Here is a 26,356-nt window from a genome sequence, read left to right as displayed (position 1 = left end):
CTCAATCCCGATCATGCTGCTCATGAAGAGCACATATTTAATATTATGTTGAGACATGACTTGCAGCAAGTAGTGAGGCAGCCAACACGTGTACATGGTTGTACTTCTTCTCTACTTGACCTTATCTTTGTAAGCCGATCTATTAGTGACTACCATGTTTCAATTGAGCAGGGAATTTCCGATCATGATTTGGTATATTGTTCCTTCCCTGTCCATATTGTTTGCAAAAAGCCTGTGGCCAAAGTGTGCTATGTAAAGGACTTCTCGCGTGCGAAAGATGAGAGCATGTTGGATTATTTAGATTTTTGCCTCAGCAGTTTCCGAGGCAGCAATGCTGATGAGCTATGGAATAAATTTAAAACACTGTGCACTCACTGCCTTGAGAACTTCGTCCCTAATAAAATAATAAAGTCTCGCAAAGCTTCTCCCTGGATCACACGTGAAGTCCTGCAATTGAAAAGAAAAGTGAAACGTTTGAAGCGTGGAGGCGCCAGTCGTTTCATTTCTCAGTCTTTTCAAATATCCCTTAATGCAGCTGTGAGGTCCGCTAAACGACATTACTTTGAATACAAACTGCCTAATTTCATTCGAACTTCACCTGAAAAATTTTGGAACCACTTATGTCAAAAGAAAAAACCTATTGACCGAATAATGCACGACGGCAAGCCTCTCACAGATAAAAATGATATTGCTACGCAATTTAACCGCTACTTCCACAGTGTCTTTGCTAATGCAAGTGGTGAACATTATTCTTTTGAAACGCCCTCCACTATGCCTTCTATTACGATATCAAGACCTGGTATTGTTGAATTGCTGCTAAACATGAAAACTAAAGCATCGCCAGGCCCTGATAAAATTCCAAACGCTTTCTTGCGCCGGTATGCCGAAAAGCTTTCCGAGTTTCTGGTTGTTATCTTTTGCGCATCTCTTTCATCAGCTGTGGTTCCTTCAGAGTGGAAAACTGCACGTGTTGTTCCTGTTCTAAAGAAAGGGGACGCATCACTGATATCAAATTATCGTCCCATCTCTCTCACTTCAACCTGTTGCAAATTACTAGAACACATAATCGCCAAGTACATCATCGGTTTTCTTGACGATAACAATATCCTTTCTAACGTTCAACACGGGTTTAGGAAGGGCTTTTCTACTGTAACTCAACTAACATCGGTTGTTCATAGTTTTGCATCTGTACTTGATAAATCCGGTCAGGCTGATATTATTTTTATGGATTTTAGTAAAGCATTTGACCTCGTCTCCCATTCTAAATTAATTGACAAGCTTAAACAAGTTGGTCTTCCTAACTTTATAGTTAACTGGGTTTCAGCTTACTTATTTAACCGACAGCAGTTTGTTAGTATTGACGACCATTATTCAAACAGCCTGCCTGTCTCTTCTGGTGTTCCCCAAGGAAGTGTCCTCGGTCCCCTGTTATTTTTAATATATGTGAATGACATTGTAAAAGTAGTTACTCATCCCGTTCAAATCCGGCTATTTACAGATGACTGTGTTTTGTTTAATGTAATTACTTGTCGCGAAGACCAACTATTACTCAATTTAAACCTAAAGAATATTCTGGATTGGTGCAACCAGTGGGACATGAAACTTAACGCTCAGAAAACCGTATTTATGAGATTAACCAAAAAGAAAAACAGCCTTTTATACCCTTACGCTCTTCCATCATTTCCACTTTCGGAGGTAACTGAATATAAATATCTTGGCGTGACGATAACTAATAATCTAAGCTGGAACAAACATATAGGTAACGTATGTGCATCAGGTTTTCGTAAACTTTGTGTCCTCAAGCACAAATTGAAGCATGCTCCTGCAGACTTGAGACTTTTAGCCTATTCGTCATTAATCAGACCCAAGTTAGAATACGCTTGCATTGTCTGGGACCCATTTACTAAAACTAACATTCAAGCGCTTGAAATGATCCAGCGCAAGGCCATTCGATTCATCTTTTCAAAATACCGTTCAACCGATTCACCTACTGCCATAATGCGAGCACACCGAATTCAAACATTGCAGGTACGACGTAAAATTCTCAGATTAAAATTTCTTTTCCTTCTCAAACATAACAAGTTGTCAATGTGCCCGGATCCCTACGTCAAGCCATTTTCCGCTCCACGACCAACAAGACATCGCCACTCTGATTCACTAACTCCATTCACCGCCAGAACTAACTTATTTAAATACTCCTTCTTCCCTCGCACCGTAACTGAATGGAATACTTTACCTTTAACAGCACTATGTGACATATATTCCATTGAAAAAATAGAAGATTGACGCCATCAAACTTATTTTGCTTTGTGTTTTAAATTTTCTTTCAGTGTTTTTTGTATATTCATGTTGCACTGTATTGCCCCTCCTGCTAGGGCCCAGAAGGGCCTGCAGTATTCTGTAAATAAATAAATAAATCATTCGTATAGAGTCCTAAAGTACGAATAACCACCGGATTTGTGTCACGTAGAACACGACGATAAGAGGGCAGTGCCACAAAACGGAGTGCTCACGCTGGGCAAAGCTATACACCATTTTAACGGGGCCCTGCCATCTTGCGTACTCAGTGCCGTCTATGATATGGGTGATATCGTCGCCATGATGGAAGGAGGGATCGCACAGTGGCGCATTGGCATGAGGGTCAACAGAGGCTGTTTTCTTTCTAGTGTGCTTTATTGCGGTGCTGCAGTGAGCATGACGCAAACAATTATTGCTTGAGGTTGAGTCAAGCTCGCTGAGACGACATGTGCGAAGCTTCGGGTAGCAACGAAGCTGAAAAAGCTCGTTGAATCGCAACAGTGCGCTGGCTGTGCCTATGATTAGCATTGGAGGTTAGTGACGACTCGTTGTGAAGACATTTGCCTCTTTGACTGGCTCCCCATATTGTTATATTTCGATTGTACGCAACGCGAAGAAAAAGCATGACAGGCCTGCGGCGCCTTTAGTGATAGACATTCGCTCTGCACTGGATCTTCCGTTTCTGATCGAATGTGTGCGCGCGAAAGCTTGCGCATACTCATCGCTCTCCCACCCTCAATGCATGCGTCCAGATAATTATACTTACTCTTCGCAATTCGCTTTTCTATTTCACACCAATCATGCCACAGCTGGATCGATCACGGCCGATCCATTGCTGGCGGCACTGTTCACACGCCCCTTTATTTGCATTAAAGGTGCTTTGGCAAGGCCGAGGTCTTAGGATTGAATACTTTCGGAGAAAAGCAGACGCTGTGAAAGTTACGTGCAGACACGACAGGCACATTTATTGTGGCTTCGCCGTGTTGCGTTGGCGAGTTTGCCCACAAAAAATGGAGTCCAGATTAGACTACTGTGTTATGAAAGTACAAGTCAGCGTTTGGTCGACCGGCCTGTGGTACGTGCCGTTCGTCTGTCTGTCAGTACATGCGTCGCCATCCAATTTTCACCTGTGTAAAAGTTGATTCTAGGGCACAATTTGTTGCTTAAAACATCTATCCATCCACACACACACACACACACACAAACACACACACACACACACACACACACACACACACACACACACACACACACACACACACACACACACACACACACACACACACACACACACACACACACACACACACACACACGCGCGCGCACGCGCACGCGCACGCACACACACACACACACACACACACACACACGCACGCGCACGCGCACGCACACGCGCACGCACGCACGCACGCACACGCACACGCACACATCCATATCCATCCATCCATCCGCTGTTCCGTGCTCCCGCAGACGCTCTTCGTCAAGAAGAATGGGCAGGGAACATAAAACGGGATGACAAAGTGCTGGATGAGACAAGTGTGGTGGGTTCCCGTTATTTTGACGATCACTATGTTGAACGAACTTTCAAGCATATCATTAATGGTGAGGTCGTCGAAATAGAGCGTGAACGGCCAGTGCTCACTGACGAAGCCGTTGGCACAATATTCCCTGACGCGCCCGCCTATATGTCTAAGAGTGTCGCGAAAAAGAGAAAAGAGGAATCTCGCAGATAGTTGCGCCCCAAAACCGAAGCGCAGAGTGGGAAACCGCCTCCCTGAAGACGGCAACGCGCAGGAACACAGAAATGAAAGCTTCTCAGAGGCGAGACCGCACCCATTCAGCGACATTCCACTGCCTTCTGTACGCTGCAGCCGAATTGTACTGAAAAAGGAGCCTGCAACGTTATGCTTTGGGTGGCACTGCAGCTCTGGGGTAGAAAATTTGTATGTCACTAAGCATGTTGCTTTCATTGCGTGTTCAGAGGTCGCTTGGGCTGAGACGAGTGCGTACCGTTGCTGTGTGTTCTGTCGGAACGTAAAGGTTGAAGAATTTTGTGTCAAGACGCCTGACGACGCCGCGGTGGCATTGACAAAGGTCGATAACCTAATACCTTGCCCAGGCATTCAAAACCACCCAATCCAGCCAGGACAGTGCGTTGAGTTTGGAGGCAAGCACTTTGCAAAAAAAAAAAACTGCCTCGGGAGATCAACTGACGACAAACTATGTTTGCGATGCAAGTACACGAAGAAGCTGCCACTAAACAGAACATATCGGCTTAAGAAATAGCAGAGTATATCATACAAACAACGAAGTGCCAGGAAGTCCCTCCAATTGCTGCGCGCACGGAGAAAGCTGGCAAACGCCGAGAAAAGCGTTGAAGAGCTTCGGGGGATCAATGAATCTATTTCCAGTTCTGTCTTTGAAACAAACATAAACGGGCTTCTACCAAAGCAGCGCCTTGCTGTTAAAACGTGTTTTCATGCAGCCCGCAGAAAGTCGAGCCGCGGCATGCGGTTCGACAAGTTATAAATATTAGAATGCCTCCTAATGCGCATGAGAAGCCCAAAGCTCTATGAGCACATCAGGCGGCACGAAATAATGGCTCTGCCTAGCAAATCGTGCCTGGATAAACTAGCCCGCCAGGTAACTTTTCTTGGATAAACATATGCAAAGTTTCAAAAGTGCATTTGGGTTTAGTACCAGCATTCTCTCAGGTGTGCAGAAGAAGACCCAGGACATGGATGAGTTCAGTCGCCATGATGGACTTGTGTTCGATGAAATTAAGCTTTCGGAAAACATCAGTGTGAGACCATCTGGCGAGCTTACTGGTTTCGTAGACCTTGACGACACACACACAAAAAAAAACGGCAAGTGACCATGGCCTTGTCGTCATGTTCCAGCCATTCCAAGGTAAGTTATTCAAATTGAACGGTTGCAACACTAAATGGCTGCAAAGGTTTCAACATGCAGTTGTATTCTTTTTTTGTTAGTGATGTTTGTCATTGATTTTATAATAAAAGTGGCTAATGTTGTCAAAGTGCTCCGCCTTGAAATCGATACAGATACCAATTTACTGTTTTCTGTACGGCTCATCATATAGTGCTTCATCTTTGCAGGAACATGGACACAAATACTTGGCGTGTTCGCCGCCCGCGGGAATGTTAAGGCACCGGTGCTTTCAAAGGTTTTGCTGGAGGCCGCAATCCTCGCTGAAAAAGCAGGCCTGTTCGTCGACTTCTGGACTAGCGATGGTGCTTCGTGGAATCGTTGCCTGCGGAGGCTATTTGGCATCAAAGGTAGATATGTAACAAGATTTTTGGCTGCTTGATTTCTTTTGCTATTAACAAGTTACTTATCTGTGTCTGCACTGTACCCACGATATTGTTTATCGTGCTAATCAAAGTGCATTTCCATCTTTCTAGCATCAGCCCAAGAATTCAAAGTGCAAGGTTCAACATCCCGTGGACAAAACAAGGAACCTTCATTTCATTTCAAATTTTCGTCACATCGTAAAATGTATAATAAATGCATTTACTTCTAAGGGAGTCCAGATCCCAGGTGGTAATGCACACGTCGGCGTTATCAAAGAAGCGTGGAAGTTTGACAAAGACGCGCTCACATTGAAATTCATGCCACATTTAAATTTATCCCATTTGCAGCCGAATGCATTTGACAAAATGCGTGTCTACCTAGCCTTCCAGCTTTTCAGTGCTGAAGTTTTGAAAAGACTTTTTTTTTACAGGGATAAGCTAGACAATATTTTCCGTACAAATGAGCCAAAAGAACGATTTGTGAAGCTTACGGAATGCTTGATATTTGTCATGACGTCAAGGGTGCCCCTAAAGGGCTTCGCCCGGAGTCAGCAAGTGCGGGCTTTCAGAAGAATTTCTAACCTTCTTGAATGAATGGGAACGGTATGCCGCTGAGCACGGCGGTGGATTTCTTAGTGCAGGGACTGCACTCGGACTTCGTGTGATGCTGAAAAGCACACTGTAACTTGTGCATCATGTGACGTCATCCTTAAAATGAAAATGTCTCCTGACAGCCAATTTGAGCCAAGACAAATTGGAGAATGTATTTGGAATTGCAAGACAATCATTCGGCTGCAATAACCACCCCGCTCCAGAGCAGTTTTTACTTATAGTGAATAACTTCGCCTTCTACAATTCGGGAAAGCCGCCAAGGAATGGAAATTCACCAGCTGAGGTTGTGAGTTCTCTTCTGCAGCCCTGTGATAACAGGTGACACATATAGCAAGCCTAATTGATGACCTCTTGGACCAGGGAAATCTCACACATGCTTCAGCAGTGCTGCAAGAGCAGGACAGCATGTGACCATAAAGGCTGCGTAGAAAAGAAAAGCGACAGCCGACTCATTTTTTATGTCGCTGGCTACGTTGTCAGGAAATCACTGAAAAGATTCCCATGCCCGGCGTGTGCATTTGCATTGGCTATTTTGCCTCTACAGGCTGATAAAAATGAGAATGCCTTACTGACGAGGCAGGCTGACCATGGAGGTTTAGCGTACGCTTCAAACTGCATTGAAGTGCTAATAACTAATTAGATATGCATTCACTGCCTTTTTCAGCATAAACGAGCTGCATGCTGGGAGCATGATGTCGTTTTTACATTGTCTACAAGGGCATGAACTCCAAGAAGCCGGCTGCAACGAGCACTCCCGCACTCTTACGAGGGATGTGATTAAGTTTTATGCATTGACAAGGTTGCATTTTTTTTACTAAGGCAATGAGCAAAGATAAGGCGTCCAATCGCGAGAAGCAAAAACTGCTCAAAATGAGGCGATGCCAGTGAAACTGCATCAGTTAAATGTTCCTGTAAATAAACATTGCGTTAATGTGTTGTGTTCTCTTATTTATGTGATTACATTAATGTATTCGCGGTTGTTACGACCATCCGCGGATGGTGCGTTCCACACGTGAGGCCGTCATTTCCCTCGGTCGTTATACAAGACGCGCTCAATCTCTTGGATGACGAGCCTTTCTTGTTTCTGAGCGTGTCGTGTTGTGCTCGTTCATTCCCCTTCGTTGCTGTCTTGTTCCGCAGCTTTGCCTTGTTCCTTTTCCCATGAAAATGGGTCAACCAAAGCATAAACAAGCAAAAGTATAACTGCTCGGGGCTTCAACAGTCTCTGTCCACCTGAAGCAGTAGCTTCGAAAGTGATTTGCTGAGAATACCGCTGCTGACCGACGCCGCATGCACCGCAGAACATATGGACCCTCGTATTATATTTTGTGCTTTGGCGAGACGAATATCGCAGCCGTTACAGCGAGATGCGCGCAGCGAAATGCGTTTTCCGTCATTGCTGCCGAGTGCGCGCACAACACACTTGGTAGCTGGCGCGTTCACGACACTAGTCAAACCTCTATAGAGCTAGCACGCTGAAAACATGGCGCGGGCACCGCCGATCGCATCGGTTAGAGAGGAGGAAGGCAGTTGGCGCAATGCCGACGGACTGGGTGCGAGGCTAAGACGAAAAATGGTGTATAGGCGCTGGCTCGCGCTCCTGGCCGGACATGATTTTGCTAAGCTCTGAACCTCCGGATTAGTGCTTTCACACCAATACAATGTGTTGCCGTGATGGAGTCTTCTTTTCGGGCAACGTATTAGAGTGAAAGCAATCATGCGGTCGCCAACATCGACCAAGAATCTTGTCATCTCTGGATTCTATGTCGTTGCCAAGCGATAGTGGCGCCTCGGTAAGTTAAAACGAAATGAAATCAAAGTCAACCGTGACCATATCAGCTTCACAGGGCGCTGCGCGAGAGCATTAGGCTATCTCCGCAGCCGAACACGCCTCGTGCTAAGATGCAACACTCTCGTTTTCTTCGTCCACTGCTACGGCTGTGGAACTGGTATTCGCACTTTGAGCTATGTGGTGGTAGTGACAGAGAGCTGTGCGCTGCCTGCTTAGGCGTTGACAACGTAGGGTGAGAATTACGGCACTAGAACAACATTTCTGCACAAACGCGCTACTGGAGCATAGGCCGCCGGCCTACTTTAGGTATTGACGATGATAAAGTTGAAGACGCGCCCGTGATTTCCAACAGTAATCGGTCATCATCATCATCATCATCGTCATCAGTAATCGGCTTAGCCAAGTTAAAGCCCTAACACTTCTCGCAGGGAGAATGCCACAGGTTTTCTCGAAGAGATTCTCACCCTTCACCCTTCAGCACACCAGCGTCGTAGCCTTAAAAGCACCGCTGGAGCGAGCATTGATAAATATTTTGGCAAAGTTGCATTCTGTGTGCAGAAAAATAGTAGGAATTTTTTTCAAGTGAAACTGAGACGGTCGAGCGCCGCACCTACGACGTCCGGAATGAAACATCCTTAAGCTTAATGCAAGATTTCTGCTCAAAGGTCTTCATCGCCACACGCACTTTTGGTTGTCTCGCGCGCTGGGGGCAGTGAAACATTTTGTTGCCTGCGGGAGTCAGGCCGTCAGCCATCTCTAATTTGCCAGGCCTCCGCAAGGGAAAGTGAATTGTCGAAACAGCAGGTACCATCGGAAAACACGTTGGAGCTCTCGCGAGAAGTCTCCAAAGCTGACTATGGGCGCTCAGCCACGGCGTACCGTAGTCGATGTTGGGCTCCTGCTTGGAGTTTGGAATCCTGAACGGGCACGTGCCAATGGTGATGGGGAAGTTCATCACCAGGTCGTCGCCAGACTTCTCCATCTCGACCCAGACCTGCGGCAAGAACGTGATGAAGCGTCGTTAGCTTTATCACAGATGCGCTTGCCAAAAATGGCGGATTAAGAGCTTCGACACGCCAACGAGCCATCGAAGCGGAGGGGGATTATGCAAAAGGAAGCACCTTACCCCTGAAAAGGCGAGAGAAAGAATTTTCTCTTTAGTGATGGATGCTTCTTCTGTATTGAAGCCGAAATGTCTTAATCATTTTTTAACAACAACCTTCTTTGTCGGCGTTCCTTTGTCCCCTACGGCAGCGTCGCCCATGCGTCGAAAACACCCTGCACACACAGACTGGCCGATCACGCGCAAGTCTCGACATAAATGTGCCTGAGCTTTCGCTGCGAAAATTCTTCTGTGAAGAAGTTTTTTTCACTGATTCGAATAGCATAGTGTGTGAATAATTGCAAAAGATAAAGAATGAGCTTGGACAAAGTTTGCTGTTTCATTCGTCACGAACATCGAAACGCTCAGTTGTATTGCTTGTATCAGATGAACTGATTGCTCTTTCCCGTTTACTCCTTTGGTTCATGTATTTATATCTGGCAACGGCCAGAAATAAACAGTTGAAAGTTATGGCTCGTGTCGTTCTGTGTCCCTCCCTTTGTCCTGTGTTACGCGCTGCTCTATTATTACGACTCCAAACATGGAAAAGCGGCATTTTACGCTTATTGTGACATACGATTTTTTCAGAAGAAAACTGCAGGCTGATGATTATGATATGAAAGCTTAACATTGCAAACAAAAAGTGGTAAATTGTGCCTCGATTACTTTCTGATCTGGAGACTCTCTGCTCTAAGTATAGTAGTGTTTTTATGGCGCAAGGGCATCTACAGCCAAGCAGCGCCATGGCGTAAGATATTTTCGTTTACTCAAGGTGGGATCAAAGACCCAATTCCCAAGCATTTCACCCGCGATAAGCCAGCACCAGGCCAGCAGAAGCTTGTACCTATAGCATCACAGGTGGCACTAGGAATCGAACCCCGCACCTCCCGGTCGGACGCTGCGGTCACTCTCTGCTCTGCTCCGCCATCTCCTATCACAGAGGATATTCGCCGAGCTGCCAAAATGGAAATCATGTATATGGTCCACAATTGCTGAAGGCACCCCCCCGCTTGCTGCACCTGCCGACTCTAAGTCACCAGATTGAAAGCTTGCACGCCAGTTCTTTAGACTTCTTTAGCTTAGTACAAATGACAGATGGGCTGACTGTGTACCCCATGGAGTACTTTTCCTTCGCAGACTAACACTCTACAAAACATTAGTGCGGCAAAAGTTAGAATATGGATGCGCAGTATGGGAATCTCAGCAAAATCACACTGATAAACACGTTAGAATTCATTCAAAATCGCACAGCACGTTTCATCTTATCAATTATTCCCGTCACACCAGTATACTTCTGTGATGACCCCCATAATGCGCAGGTCCACACGGGACGGAGAGGCAAAGAGACACCGTATGGCTCAGTTTAAACAAACAGATATATTCAATAATTATACATGATTAAGATTCAGAGGCTGGGGCGTCCGAGCTTACGTGCCGACGACTTCATGGGGGCGATGGAGTGGCTCCGGAGTTGGGCTCGAGCGGTTGCTGGCAGAAGCTGCACGCCGTCGGGCTTCGGCGCTGAAGGCCCTCTTGGCGAACGATGTCGTCCTGAGCGTGCCTCCTCCGTACTGCTTGTCGATTTTTATATCCTCTTCTCCACACTCCCTAGGGTGAGGACGCCCACGCCGGAGGGGAAGGAGGGGGGCTAGGGCTTTCACTTGGGCGCACAAACATACCACCGCACTTATGGTCTCGCCCCCCTCATGTGTTGAGTCCGAGGGAAAGAAGGTTGTCTTCGAGGTAGCGCATAGCGTCGGCTGTGGTAAGGCGCGCTCTGGCCCGCTGACACTTCCCGCGGGTCACCGGCCGGGAAAGTGGTCCCTTGTCCTGGGATGTGCTCGGGAGGCCTCCCCTGGAACCGCCACGGCAATTGGGGAGGATAAAGCCCGTTTCCCCGCGGCGGCGGCGGCGGGTCCGGTTGGGTCCGGTTGGGCTTAAACCCCTTCGTTCTGGTCGTCACTCTCAACGAGCATGGCTGGGTAATTGATGATGCCGCTGTCATCTGGGTCTCCGTCTACGCCGCGCCGTCGAACGCGGAACCTCGTAGCACACACAAGGAACGTCACACTCGCTCACCCTCCAGAAGAATGTTCTCCGAACATTTGAGTCCATGCAGCTCCCCTTGTCTTTCTGAACCGCCTCGCACAGTGCGTCCGACAAAACACTTTTCGCTGCACTCAACACCACTGCACAACACCATATGCCTCCGCTGTCAATACTGGCGTCTCCAGGGGCAGCACTGATCTTCTTTTACAGATAAACATGAAACTCCGCAACCAAGCCTCTCCTTTCTAGTCCAAACTGGACGAAATAAATTTACCACAGTTACAAAGGAGCTCCCACTTCTAGCACGATCACGGCACAGACAAAAAAATATAGATAACGAAAGGAAGTAGGGCAGGTTCTGCATGCGCTCCGCATGCTCTCCTGTGAAGGTGTTACTTAATGACAGAAAGGTTTAACTACCAACTCCGATAACTTAACATATAAGCACATAGCAATGTTATGAGCTGTGGCATTACACAATTCTAACCAGTTCACAACTCCGCTCTGTTTACGCCATTAGTCCGACTTAGCTTTCCGATTTCGCAGCGGATATCGGCCTTCATGAGTCATACTAAGTAAGTCTGTGACCCTTTGTCTGCTTTCGGACTCGCTAGGGCTCGTGGCAGGAGCCTCTCCTGGCGTTATCTGCGCGGCAACCTCGCGCGCTTCTTCTTCTAGCAATGCATGAAGTAAATCCGGTGGCATTCCGGCCGTCACCTCTGGCGCCTGCCGAACAAATGCAGGAGAGGGCGTTTCTTGCGAACTATCTGCGCGCTCCGCTTCACTTCTGTCCCCATCAAAATCCGCGCTTTCCCTTTCCTCATTTCGTGAATACTGAACCGGTGCCGACTTGAGGCGATTTGCGTGTATCCTTATCAAGCGCCGGTTCACGTCTCGGACTCTGAAGTTTACCGGAGAAAGCTTCTCGACAACCTCGCACGGTCCTCTCCACTTCGTCTGGAACTTACGAGCTAGCCCAATCTGCCTTTGGCAGTTTTCAATGTACACGCTGTCCCCCACATCAAAAGGCGCGTCTCTAGCACTGCGATCGTGCACCTCCTTCCTGCGCTTCGCCGCTTTCTTTAAGGCCTCCTTTGCGATGTCCCTCGCCACTTGCAAGCGCGATTCTAGCTCAACCTTATAGTCGTCCAGTGAAGCGTATGGGACACGACGGGGGCCCTCTGGCACTTCACTAGGCTGGTCCGGGTCTCGGCCGTAGAGAAGAAAGAATGGCGATTCGCCCGTGCTCTCGTGTGCTGCGGAATTGTAGGCAAACATTGCATACGGGAGCCACAAGTCCCAGTCCCGCTGGTCGCGCGAAACAAAATGCGACAGGAACCCGGCCACGGTTTGGTTCAGTCGCTCCACCGCGCCGTTGCAAGCCGGATGGTACGGTGTTGTCTGCTTCTTAGCGATCTTAAGCAGCTCGCAAACTCTCCTCATTAGCTGCGACACGAAGTTCGTTCCCCGATCTGTCAAGAGTTGCCTCGGGGGTTAATGTCGGAGCACGATCTGTTCGACAAATGCTCTTGCAACCGTGTCTGCCTTCTGATCTGGGAGTGCTACCGCTTCCGCGTATTTTGAAAGGTGATCGACAAATACTAAAAAGTACTTGTTTCCGGAAGTGGTCGTGGGCAATGGGCCCATTATGTCCATACCTGTCCGCTCGAAGGGAGCCGAAACCTCAGGGAACAGCTGAATTGGAGCTGGTCTTCGTCCCTTGGGTGTTTTTCTTTCGAGACAGGAATGACACTTCGCACAGTAGTCTCTAACATCCTGTCGCATGCCACTCCAAAAGTACAAACGCTCCACACGCCTGCGTGTCTTCGCTACGCCAAAATGACTGGCGCATGGCGCATCGTGAAACGCGCGAAGAACCCTTTCTGTCCACGACCGAGGTATGACGACTCTCTCCCAAGCGGTTTTCTCTGGTCTCCCTTTCCTGGTTGGCCTCGTGCGCCGACACAGGGTGCCGTCTTTGCCAATGAAATAACCTAGCTGTTCGGGGTGAGACGGTGCGCCCTCTAAGCTTTCGATTATTCGCTTCAGGTCAGGATCTTTGCACTGCTCTGTGCGTAATTCGGCGGGGTCGACTACGGGGACAAACTCATCTATAGCTGCCACGGCAGCTGTGCGGCTGAGTGCATCAGCATTCAGATGTGTCTTTCCTGACTTGTGCTCAACTTCAAAGCAGTATTCCTGCAGGTTTAGATTCCATCTAGCGAGTCGCGAGCTAGGGTCCCTGACACTCATCACCCATTTCAGAGGATGGCAGTCTGTGACTAGCTTGAAGTTGCGGCCGTAAAGGTAGCATCTGAAGTGCTTTACTGCCCAGACAACGGCGAGGCACTCCCTTTCCGTAGCTCCGTACTTTTGCTCTGTGGGGCTCAGCTGTCGGCTAGCAAAAGCAACGGGATGTTCTTTGCCCTCGATAACCTGAGATAGCACGGCACCAACTGCGAACTTTGACGCATCTGTGGCCATAACGAAGGGCAAATTAAAATCCGGGTGGCGCAACAGCGGTGCACTCATTAGCTTCCTTTTTAGGGCCCCAAAAGCATCCTCCGGGGTTTCGTCCCAGCGAAAGGCGACATTTTTGGCTGTTAAGGCGGTGAGCGGCTTAGCGAGCTTGGCGAACTCCTCTATGTGCGTTCGGTAGTAACCGATCAGGCCGAGAAACTGCCGGACCTGGCGGACGCTAGTCGGGGATGGAAAATCCGAGACACACCTTAGTTTCTCAGGGTCCGGTCGCACGCCGTCAGCTGAAACAACGTGCCCGAGGTATTTCACCTCGTTTTTGAGGAATTGGCACTTAGAGGGCTTAAGCTTGAAACCCGCTCCTCTTAGTCGCACCAAAACCTGCTGAATATCGCGCAAATGGTTCTCAAAACTGTCACTGTATATGATTATGTCATCCATATACACGAAGCACAGCCTCCCCATAAGACCTGCCAGGATAACATCAGCGGTTCTCTGCCAGACAGCAGGGCTGTTGGCCAGACCCATCGGCATTCTTTTCCATTCATAGTGCCCTGAGGGCGTGTTGAATGCCGTTTTCTCGGCATCTGCCGGATCCATTGCTATCTGCCAGAATCCCGCCGCCATGTCCACTACCGTGAAGTACCTGGCAGAGCCCAGCTGAGAAAGCGTCTCCTGTATATTGGGGATGGGGTATGGATCGATGCGAGTTACGGCATTTAGTTTGCGGTAGTCCACTACCTATCGATACGAGCCATCTGGCTTTTCCACCAATAGTGCTGGTGCTCCCCAGGGTGACTTTGAGTGTTCGACAATGCCGCGATCAATCAGGTCCTGCACCTGCCGCTCCATCTCTTCACGTTGGGAGTAAGGAATCCTGTACGCACGCTGGTAAACGGGCGATGAAGTGCCGGTTTCTATCCTGTGCTTTATAACGCCACAGCAGCCCAAATCCAGGTTGGACGCGGCGAATACCTCCGAGTAGTCGTTCAGCAAACCAGCCAGAGCCTCCCTCTCCCTGGATTTTGCGTGAGAAAGATCGAACGACACCTTTGGAGCAGCCGAAGGACTAGCATGCTCTACAGTTGCGAGTACCGTATCGGTGGGCTCACGTTTCTCTATCGCAGAGGTGAAGAAAGCCAATGTTTTGTTCTTGGGAAAGCTCAGTGGCTGCTGGCTACAGTTAACCACCCGTAGGGGCACTCTGTGGGCGTCATTAACTGTCACGAGGCACGCGGCTGCCTTCAGGCCATTGCTGAGAGAGTCGACCGGCTCAAGCACTCCCATGGCGCCGCTCTCTACATCAGAAGGCACAAACGCGTACAAAATGTGCTCCGACCAAGGAACGACGACCGCCTCCTCGACCAGCCTGACGGCAACCCGCGAATATACCTTCTCCAATGATCCCACTGTTTGACGGGTGTCAATATCGGTAATGCGAATCTCAGCCCCTCTCCTGTTCAAAAACGGAACTTTTGAGCCGCCCGCATTAACCTCTTCCTCAGAGAATGAGACTACTACCTTCCCTTTTCTCAAAAAATCCTGCCCTAATATACCTGACACTCCGTTTGGCAGAGACACCGTGTCCGGGCATACGTAGCAGGGGTGCTCCAATGCAATTCCGCCGAGAGAGAAGTGTAACCGGTAGAGTCCACTTATGCCAAGAGGATCCCCCGTTATGCCTACAAATTTGGTTGCCATACCACCAGACGCTTCCAACACCTCGCGGTCCCCCTTCCTTCGAAGCGTGTTAAAACTGCTCTCCTTAAGCAATGTCACCTTTGACCCCGTATCTATCAACAATTCCATGCAACAACCATTTAACTTGCAACGCACAACAGGGCATGCCTCGTCGGCCGCACAAACTACCACCACCTCATCATCCACTGCTCCCTCCCCACGCTCCTCAGGCTGGGGAGGACTAACTAGTTTTTTGTCTCGGTATCTGGAGCCCCGCTGTAGGCTTGCTTAGGGCGTGTCTCGCCTGCTTCTCTTTGTGGCTCCCCACGGCGCACGTTTTGGCAGAACCTGGCGATGTGTCCGCGACCCTGGCAAGCGAAGCATACGATTTCTTCAAAATCTCGCATACCGCGCCTGTAGCTTTGTGGTTGTCTCCGGTTTCCAGCGAATGAGCGCTGTTGAGCGCGCGCTTCAACCTGGCGTTCTACCTGCTGAGATAGCAGCTGTTCTAAGCGATCTAATCGCTCTGTCAAGAGAGCAACCTCAGGGTTGAGCACCGCTCTCTCTGTGACGCGTACTCTCGCTGCGGCTGTCGTTAACGCCTCATTTCGTTCCTCATCCAATGCGGCCTCCCCGGCTTGGTCGAAATTGCTCGGCTTGCGTGAGAGCACGAACCGGCGCACGGGGTCTTGCAGACCAGCCACGAACAAAGCTGGCTCTTTAAGTATATCCTCTTTAAGTATTTCCTCTTTAAGTATATCCTCCGCGTATTTCTTCTTTAGCTGGTCTCCTTCCTCCTCCCTGCTTAACGTATCGCGCGCTAAGCGCTGAAGCCGCGACGCAAACGTTCGCACGTCCTCCCCTACCATCTGTCCGGCGTCACGGAACCTCTGTACCCGCACGTGACGTGGTTCAGTGTCGAAATGCTCAAACGCGAGCTTCTTAAATTCCGCAAATGATTTTGTGGATTTTACTTTTTCGTCTCGCCATGCAAAATCATGAGCAGCTCCTGCCATCTTACACCTCGCCATTCCCAGCATTTGAGCATCGGACCATCCCCCCATTTTCCCAATCTCTTCTAGCATGGAAAAGAAATCGCAGATTGGAACCCCTGTCTTATCTCCCGTAAACGTCGGAATGACGCTTCCTAATGCCAGCATGCTTGCTCCGAGCGACGGCTGTGGAGTGGGAGCTCCCTCAGATAAAGACATTTTTTTTTCAAGCCCTCCGGTGTCTCAAGCCTCTCAAATGGGGGTAAAAGTCCCACAATCAGTCCCGTGATTCCCTTTTGATTACAATTTTGAAGTCATGAATGTCGCAGCATTCAGAGGACATTTGCTTTTGAGACCCCACTTCTGACACCAGTGTGATGACCCCCATAATGCGCAGGTCCACACGGGACGGAGAGGCAAAGAGACACCGTATGGCTCAGTTTAAACAAACAGATATATTCAATAATTATACATGATTAAGATTCAGAGGCTGGGGCGTCCGAGCTTATGTGCCGACGACTTCATGGGGACGCTGGAGTGGCTCCGGAGTTGGGCTCGAGCGGTTGCTGGCAGAAGCTGCACGCCGTCGGGCTTCGGCGCTGAAGGCCCTCTTGGCGAACGATGTCGTCCTGAGCGTGCCTCCTCCGTACTGCTTGTCGATTTTTATATCCTCTTCTCCACACTCCCTAGGGTGAGGACGCCCACGCCGGAGGGGAAGGAGGGGGGCTAGGGCTTTCACTTGGGCGCACAAACATACCACCGCACTTATGGTCTCGCCCCCCTCACGTGTTGAGTCCGAGGGAAAGAAGGTTGTCTTCGAGGTAGCGCATAGCGTCGGCTGTGGTAAGGCGCGCTCTGGCCCGCTGACAGTTCCCGCGGGTCACCGGCCGGGAAAGTGGTCCCTTGTCCTGGGATGTGCTCGGGAGTCCTCCCCTGGAACCGCCACGGCAATTGGGGAGGATAAAGCCCGTTTCCCCGCGGCGGCGGCGGCGGGTCCGGTTGGGTCCGGTTGGGCTTAAACCCCTTCGTTCTGGTGTCACTCTCAACGAGCATGGCTGGGTAATTGATGATGCCGCTGTCATCTGGGTCTCCGTCTACGCCGCGCCGTCGAACGCGGAACCTCGTAGCACACACAAGGAACGTCACACTTCCATGAAAAACACACTTACCTTAGAGGACCTTTCATTGCGCGGTAAATGTTTTCGACTTGGTTGGTTCGTTGACATCAAATAAAGATGGCACATACAAACTACGGGGGAGTGGCCAAGACACAGGCGGTAAATTGCTGGAAAATGGAGCATTTAGAGGGGTAAAAGAAGTAGTAATAGGTTCGACTCCCATAGAATGTGCTATCATAAGGATTATCTTTTTCCTCGCCCTTCGTGCATCTCGTTCTCACCGCATGTTATAAGTTCCTGGTCCATTTTTCTGAAAAAAAATTGTGTCATTATTCATTTATTCTTAGAACCAGCGCAGACTAGAACGTCCTTCCTCCGTCCATCGTTGCCATTTCTGACATTGGCATTGACTTACCACTGCTTTCTGGAATGCCCTCAGGCCCGGAAAGTATGTGAAATAAACAAATAAATAAATACATTAATTAAAAAATAAATAAATTTCATGAAGGCTCAGAGTGCCCCCTTATTCACTTAAGAATAGGAATTTTTTCGTCGAGATAGCCGCATTGACGATGATCTAAGAACATGTCAGAATGGTTATAGAAATCTGTTACCGCATGAACACGGCACAATTCAAGTCCGCTCACAAAATGACGAGGCGATTTTTCCACCTTTGTCAGGCCATGAACCTCCCAGCAGAATGTCGTATATTGAAGTAAAACTTGTTGGCAGCGAAACACAAAACAATCACGCGAAAGGAAGACCTACAAGACGACAGGCATGTTCTTCGTTTTCCGAAGAATGTGAACCAATTCACCCTGCAACAAAATTTATTTGAGTACCTTTCCCATACTTTGGGCCCTTCTCTATGTGTTTCATCACCTCCTTCTCAAGCGGCCGTCATCGCCACGCACATTTCTAGGCCATCCTCCTGCGCCAGAATGTGGTCGTTTTATGCTGCGCTAACATTTACCGAAAAAAAAACGACGTATATGCCTACGGAAGGCAGACATGAATTTTCGTTCCATTTTCCTTCCGTGCGAATAATGTGCACAGCGAAGATGTGCTTTTTCGTGTTGTTTAGATTTAGTTGTGAATACTTCAGTGTGCACATCTATCTCGTAGCGACCAATCTGGTGCTGAGACAGGTCGGTTGATGATAAGCGAGCACTGTTCGGACGCACAAGAACCGTCCGCTGCAACTTTGTGGCGCAGCTTATTGGAGCCCTAACTGACACGCTGCATAGGAGGGTGAATATGCAGCGCAAGAGAAAACCACAAAGGGACACAAGGAGTGAACGACGCGCCCTGTCCATTTGGCTTACCTTGATCTGCATATTTACCATGCAGAGCCAACGAGCCCGTCAACTCGCTCTTGTTCCATATGAACCGGGACTCATAACGAAATTTCTGGAATACGAAGCCCACATGATGTTGTAAAATATGTGGAAATGAGTGCACCTCCCACATGTTTTCGACAAGGTGGCATACTGTCACGTAGTGATGACGACAGTTCGGCGAGCAGGAAAGGAGCGAAAAGGCTAAAAAAACTGTTTTTTTTTTGGCTGACTCGCCACCACAAAGAACTGAACGAATCTGCGGCGTTGTAGCAACAAGAGCTCTTGGCGGTCGTCTAGGAGAATGCCCGTCGCTGCCGAGCGTGCTCAATTTAAAGCCGGTAAGGAGCCATCGGGACAAGACGAAGACACCGAGCTGTGTGGACGTATTCTACATGGGCTCTCGCTTCACAGCCAACTTTTGGCGGAAATACTGCCTTCTCTGAGCTGCCGTTTTTGGGGAATCTTCAGAGCATTGCCCCGTACCCGCGAACAGCAGTTCTGGCAAGTCAACGCCCTTTTCTGTGTGCCTCACGGACTTCTCTACACGCTGCCGTGCCCTCAGGGCCCTGGGCTCTGCGCTCGCTTGTTCGAGCCAGCCGGCCGCTCACACGACCTCAACTATGAACTACACCGTCGTGGAGGATGACATTTCGCCCCCGGAGCTGGCGTCCGGAGAATGGGAAACCGTTCTTCGCCTACAAGACCGCGCCCGGCGCCTGCAGCAAGACGCCGCCAACGATGACTCCGGCGTTCCTGCCAAGAAGAAACGGAAGCCGCCCGCTATCAAAAGGCGAGTGCCGCTACCGCAACTCCCAAAGAGCGACTACAAGATAGTCTGCCGTCCGCGAGGCTGGAACTTAAACGACTTTGCGCCACGCCAACTCGAACTCGCCATGTGCGCGGCAGCCAAGGTTCCTCTTCAGGCCGCACTGAAGACACCATGCGTGTTAATTCTAATAACAATACGCTCACTCTAAGCACCCCGGCACGCCAGCGAGCTGCAATGTACTCCGAAGTCAAAGCGTTCCAGCTTGGAGATCACACCTAGGAAGTGGCGACGTATGTAGCAGCGCCAGACGACTCAGTCAGAGGTGTCATTTATCAAGCCTACGACGGAAGCTCGCCGGAGGAAGTCCGACAAGGCTTCATTACTCGCAACCCTGGTGTCGTGATCCTCGACGCTCGTCAGCTGGGTCGTTCAAAAACGATCCAGATAACATTCCAAGGGAACAAGGTTCCGAGCCAGATCTACTATTGGGGATCCGTATTCCATGTGCACCCTTACCGGGAACAAGTCGAAACCTGCTACAACTGCAGGAGAGTCGGACATAGAGCCGACGTCTGCTACAGACCCAAAGCCAACCTGTGCCACCGATGTGGCGAGAACCATCCTGCACCTCCTGATGGGGAGCCACTCACATGTACACCCGACTGCATCGTGTGCCATGGGGCACACCACAACGGGAGCCGGAATTGCAAGCACCGCCTCGTGGTCCGGAGAGAACAACCACATAGGCTTAACGAGGGTGCGGCCCAGCATCACGTGGAAGGTGCGGCCCAACATCACGTGGAGCATCACCCGAGATCCAGGCACCGATCTTCGAGCCGGGCGAGGAACCAAACATGGAACCAGGGCAGAGATAGATCCAGTTCCTTCCCGCCGCTGAGTGGGGCGGCTGATGGAGAGAAGAGCACAAGTTCAGACCGAGGCAGAAGCAGCAGTCGAACCAACAAAAAGGTGAGCTGGCCAAATCCGGCCTCCCAACAGATGAGCGCTCGGGAGAAGGAACTTATAGAACAATTCCACAAAGTGCTTAAGGCGCGTGACGAGGAAAACGCCAGACTAAAGAAAGAAATGGCGGAGCTTCGTCGACTTGTCATGGCCTCGAGAGAGCAAAGAGCGCAGTCACAGCAAACATCTGTGCAAGCCCCTCTTAAAGCACCCATTCCCGCATGCGAGGCTACGGAAACAGACAAACGCACCGCAGTTAAAAGACCCCCTCCCCCCGCGGAGAATACCCAAAACAAACGAGCTGCCGAAGCCTCTGCAGGCGATGTACCGCAGCCGGCTACGCCCGCTCCATTAAGAGCTGACCCTAATGCAATCACTACAAGAGTGGATAGCATTCAGAACAAGGTAGACAGCCTAGAGGTTAGAGTAGGAAACTTAGAGGCTAAGGTAGATGCCTTAGCAGTGGAATTCAGACCGTTCCAAACTCATGTAATGTCTATGTTCCAACAAGTGATGGAGAAGCTGACCGCATTGGAGAACAGCTTAACATCATTACAGCAAAGAGTGGATCACCAATATGGCCCCGTCGCAACAAATTGAGGTATGGCAGTGGAATTGCAGAGCCTTCCGGCGCAAACGAGGGAATCTGCAGTTTCACTTTCAAGCACAACAACGTCCACCAGACATTATTGCTCTACAAGAAGCTAGTGGCGCGGTCAAATTACCGGGCTATAAGGCGTTTTTTCCGCCAGGATATGATGCCGGCTCAATTAGGGGCGTGTCCACCGCCGTATTATTGCAACGCAATATTACTGCTCTACCGCACTCCATAGAAAGTTCAAAGGAAGACTACGTCCTCCTTGAGATTTTACCCAAGAAACGAGGTGATACAAATTTGTTTCTGCTTAATGTATATAGCCCACCCGGTATACCCGAATTACTTATCAAGACTCTGAAATTAGCGACTAAAGCCCAGCTATTAATAGTAGGGGACTTTAACGCACCACACCCGGAATGGGGATACACTAGAGCCGGTCCCAAAGGCAACATGGTATGGCAAGTGGTCCAAAATCTAGGCCTAACTGTCCTGAACAACCCCCAAGAAATCACGAGACTAGGCAACAGTATATGTAAAGACACGTCGCCAGACCTAACCCTGACAAAGAACATACAAAACCAAACATGGACTAACACAGGACACACGCTAGGCAGTGACCATTACATTATATCTACCACCTTTGAGACAGCGAAGCATAAATTAGTCTTCAACAAAGTAAAAATTACGGACTGGGACAAGTTCAGGGTAATAAGAGAACAAAGACAAAAAGATGGAAGCACAGACCCAGTAATTGAAGATCTCGGGGACTGGGTGGAATCACTAAAAATGGACATTAAGGCTACCACAGCCGAAATCGGCATGGAAGAAGGACAAGTCACTGACTCTAGGTTATTGCATATGTGGGAAGCACATTTCAGCTTGCAAAACCGCTGGAAGAGGAACAAACACAACAAAAATCTTAAAAAGAGAATTGCACAGTTGCAGAGACTAATGGAAAAATATACTCTAGAGCTTCAACAGTAACAATGGGAGCAAATTTGCGACCGCATGAATGGCAAGCTCGAGTGCAGGAAAATTTGGCATCTGCTAAGGCACCTTCTTGACCCCACAGAGGCTAAATCAACTAAACGAGGTCGTTTTTGGATTACAGGCGCGAAAACAGACAGACCACAAGGTAGATAAACGGGACGGAGCAAGACGTTCTTTTAAAGGAGGTCAACTTATGAGACTAGTGCATCAGTATCAAGGCACCACAGAGGAGTTCTTAACGGAACTACGAGATCTATACTTAAACACAACCCCAGATGGACCGCTGCCAAACTATCAGGGAACACCAAACGAGGACTTGGATGCTGAGATTACGGAGTCGGAAGTGTGGCTTGCCATGGGGCAACTACGCACCACGTCTGCAGCCGGGACTGACGGTGTTACTAACAAAGCACTTAGAAACTTGGACGCAGGGTCAGTGACAGCAATCACTGATCTCATGAACAAATACTGGACAGACGGAAACATTCCACAAGAATGGAAACATGCAAAGATTACATTCATTCCAAAGCCAAGCAAGAAATTGTGTATAGAGAATCTACGCCCAATCTCTTTAACATCCTGCTTAGGAAAGTTAATGGAACATATAATTCTCAATCGCTTACAAGAATACGCTGAGGACCACTTACTCCCTAACTCCATGCTAGGCTTCAGGGCTAATCTTTCTACCCAAGATGTTATGCTGCAACTCAAGGCAGACATAATAGACATGGAACACAGCAGAGGAACTAAAGCCATATTAGGCTTGGATTTGAACAAGGCGTTTGATAATGTCACGCACCACGCTATCTTAAGGAATCTCTCGGACATCAACCCAGGGGAAAGAACTTTCCAGTACATCAAGTCATATCTCAGTAACAGAACGGCAGAGATAGCAGTGGTAGAGATTAAATCAGACTCTATCTCACTTGGAGGTAAAGGAACGCCACAGGGCTCAGTCCTGTCACCCTTCCTTTTTAATCTCTCACTAATTAAAATTCCTTCTAAATTAGCAGCCATCCCTGGGCTGCAACATACATTCTACGCAGATGATATCACTTTATGGACCACAACTGGCAGCGATGGTCAGATACAGGATACCCTGCAACAAGCTGTAGACATAATACAAGACCTGGCGGGTAAAGCAGGGCTAACCTGCTTGCCCTCCAAGTCCGAATTATTTCTAATCAGATACAAACCACGGGGCCCTCGAGCAAAAAATTACAAACCTCCGCCTCCACTGAAAATCTGGGTGGAAGGGCTCCCTGTAAAGGAAGTTCAAACTATAAGAATCCTAGGACTCTTCCTTCAGTCGAACCGGAAGAACAAGGAAACACTACAAAAACTCCAGACAACCGTCAATATGACGGTAAGAGTAATTAGACGAATTGCAAGCAAAGGGAAGGGAGTGAAGGAGACAGAATTTTGCAAAATAGTACAAGCATTTGTAATAAGCAGGCTTGTCTACGCACTCCCATACTTAAAATTAAACAGTAGTGAAAAAGCCAAAGTAGAGTCTATGATTAGAACAGCACACAAGGTAGCATTAGGGCTACCGAACTGTACCTCCACCGAAAGGTTTCTGGGCTTGGGAGTACACAACACCTTAGACGAGCTTACAGAGGCACACTTAACAATGCAGAGAGGCCGGCTTTCCCGCACCAAAGCAGGAAGAACCATACTTGATCGTTTAGGACTAGGCATACAGTTGCCACCCCAAGATACCAAAACACAGATACCTAAACGCATCGCTAAGGTAATAAGAGTTAAGCCACTAGCTAAGAATATGCATCCTGCTCACCACGAGGGGAGAAGAAGGGCTAGGGCAAAAGCTCTACACAACATATACAACCAAGATGAACATGCAGTATATGTAGATACCACAAAATATCCCCAGAAACAAGCGTTCGCAATAACGGCGGTGGATACGCAAGGTAAACTGATAGTCTCCGGCAATACCATAACGAAACCCTCGGAAACGGCAGAAGAGGCGACAATCGCCCTTGCTATCATTAACACAAAAGCTACTACCATACTCAGCGACTCTAAATTTGCCATACGCAATTATGCGAGGGGCAGAATTTCTCAGGCAGCAATGAGCATATTGGGTCAAACCAAAGACTTAGACAGAATTATTGAATTGATATGGGTCCCGGCTCACTCGGGGAACCCTGGTAACGAAGCGGCACACATAACAGCTCGAGGATTCGTCCGCCGAGCAGGGGACGCTGTCGTTGATGAGAGTTTTTCGAAGGACGGCCTATCATCTTTTCACGATATTACTAATCATTTTACACTTGAAAGGAGGATATTCCCTCCTCCAGACAAAGCCTTTATTAAGGAGCAGGAGACCACTTGGAGGCGACTCCAGACGCGATCCTTCATGACGCCTTACCTGTTGTCAAAATTCTACCCCGGTGAATACGACCCTGCATGTACATTATGTGGTGATTTAGCCACTTATGATCACCTATTGTGGAATTGTAAAGAGGAGCCGCCCCCGAAATCTCTAATACAGGTTCCTACTCTCGAGCAGTGGGAGGCCGTGTTGGTCAGCTCAGACTTGGGAGTTCAAACCCGGGTCATTGAATGGGCTACCCAGGTCGCTGTCAGCCGTGGACTGATAGCCACCTAGCACGGATCGTCTGCATTCTGCCTTTTCTGACCAATTAAATGTTTTCCAATCCAATCGGGATAAGCCTCCAAGCAAATAGAACAGTCTGTAACAATGTGGAGGAAGACGATGAAGTGGCTGTAAATCAGAACGCCGTCCCTTCGCCTCTTCAGTTTTTTCCTGATCTACGTCATTACAACTAAACCACTGTTTCTTTTTTGGTGACGGTGATAGAAGTGGACGCTGTTCGCTGCCTCCCCCCCCCCTCCCCCCCCCCCCCCCCCCCGAGGAAACTTCTTGGCCTCCCGAATGACACAAGCAGCCAGGCCACAGTGGTGTACTCGGCCACCAGTGATGACTTCGGCTCACGACGGCTTCATCGGAGTCCTAAGCAAGAAGGCCAAACGGAGACTGCGCAGAGGTGAGGACTCGTCGTCGTCGAGTACGTCCACGATCACTACGGAGCGAGGATCATCGGCACACGCTGTCCTGTTTGTGCCAGATACTCCCACCGACGATCTTAACCACATCAACAGGCAAGCCACGTCTGCTTTTTTGGAGGCTCGCGGTCCGGGAGCAATTAAAGATGCGAGGGTGAATCGTTTGAGGAATCTCGTCGCCATTGATGTCATGGACCGGGATGCGCTTGAAAGATTGAGCAACTTCAGAACGCTCGGCGGCATCAGCGTTAGTTCTCATGTCCTTCGAGGCAGTGGCACTACGGCAGGCGTCATTTACGACGTCGACGTAGCCATCCGCGACTCCGATCTGTCCATTTTGATTCAAACAGCTACAGACGGTGTGGCCATACTGCAAGATCAGCGTCTTGGGAGGTCAAAGTTAATCAAGTTGACCTTCCAAGGGGACTGCATTCCAACGCACGTGAAGGATGGACACTTTCGGCATGTAGTTAGGCATTTCGTCCCAAAGGCTCTCCAGTGCCGGAAATGCGTGAAGATATGACTCGTGAGTAGTGTGTGCAATTTCCCCATCGTGCACCCACGGTGTACTCAGCCACACAGCGACGATGCTTGCCGGGCAACAATCCTTACGAGTGCCGATTGCCGCGGCCCTCATGACGCTGCCTCAAAAGATTTCCCTCGCCTGAAAAGGGAACGGGCGGTGCTCAAACAAATGACAAGATACAATTCCATACATACAGAAACTGCCGCTAAGGTGCGACGACGTCGTCGCATTCGTCACAGGCCTCCTAAATGTGTACTCAGCATTGGAAAGGATCGTCCAACAATTTCCGCAACTTGTCCTCCCCCTCCGCATACTACTTTAAGGATAGGGAGCCGTAAGACTGACAAAGATGCACTGCAGTATATATGGAAAGCGCCGCTGTACGCTGTACTTTGGAGAGATAGGCGCGCATGATGCTGTGTTTAACGAATAAAAGCCTGTGTTGGCGGAGTTCGTGTTTCTTTGGCAGAAATATGGACAGTCCATTTACTACCAACATCAGATAGAACGAACGCATTCCGCGCGACCGTCACATTCGCTTTAAGTGAGCTCGACTGTAATTGAAAAACAACGTCGAAAAACAATGCCGGTATCATTTCACACAGCCCCATAACCGAAAGAGGGCTGAAAAGAGGCTGGCCATGAGTTCTGCGCAAAAGTCACAGTGGTTGTCATATTTATAGAATA

At 49.0% G+C, this 26,356-nt stretch overlaps 1 protein-coding gene and 1 pseudogene across 1 annotated transcript in view; one reads left to right on the top strand and one right to left on the bottom strand.

The window, feature by feature from the left end:
• The window catches only part of LOC144110854 (uncharacterized), a 31,689-nt pseudogene extending 24,580 nt beyond the window's left edge, over positions 1-7,109 (top strand).
• The window catches only part of LOC144110070 (arrestin domain-containing protein 3-like), a 547,381-nt gene that overhangs the window by 39,247 nt on the left and 481,778 nt on the right, over positions 1-26,356 (bottom strand). The window contains exon 7 of the mRNA XM_077642885.1: positions 8,893-9,007. Within this exon, the coding sequence (XP_077499011.1) occupies positions 8,893-9,007 (115 nt within the window). The remainder of the gene's footprint in view (positions 1-8,892; positions 9,008-26,356) is intronic.

Source organism: Amblyomma americanum, chromosome 11, assembly GCF_052857255.1.
Source record: "Amblyomma americanum isolate KBUSLIRL-KWMA chromosome 11, ASM5285725v1, whole genome shotgun sequence".
NCBI lineage: Eukaryota > Metazoa > Arthropoda > Arachnida > Ixodida > Ixodidae > Amblyomma > Amblyomma americanum.
The sequence above is the reverse complement of the archived record's forward strand: the minus strand, read 5'-3'. Positions and strand labels throughout refer to the sequence as shown.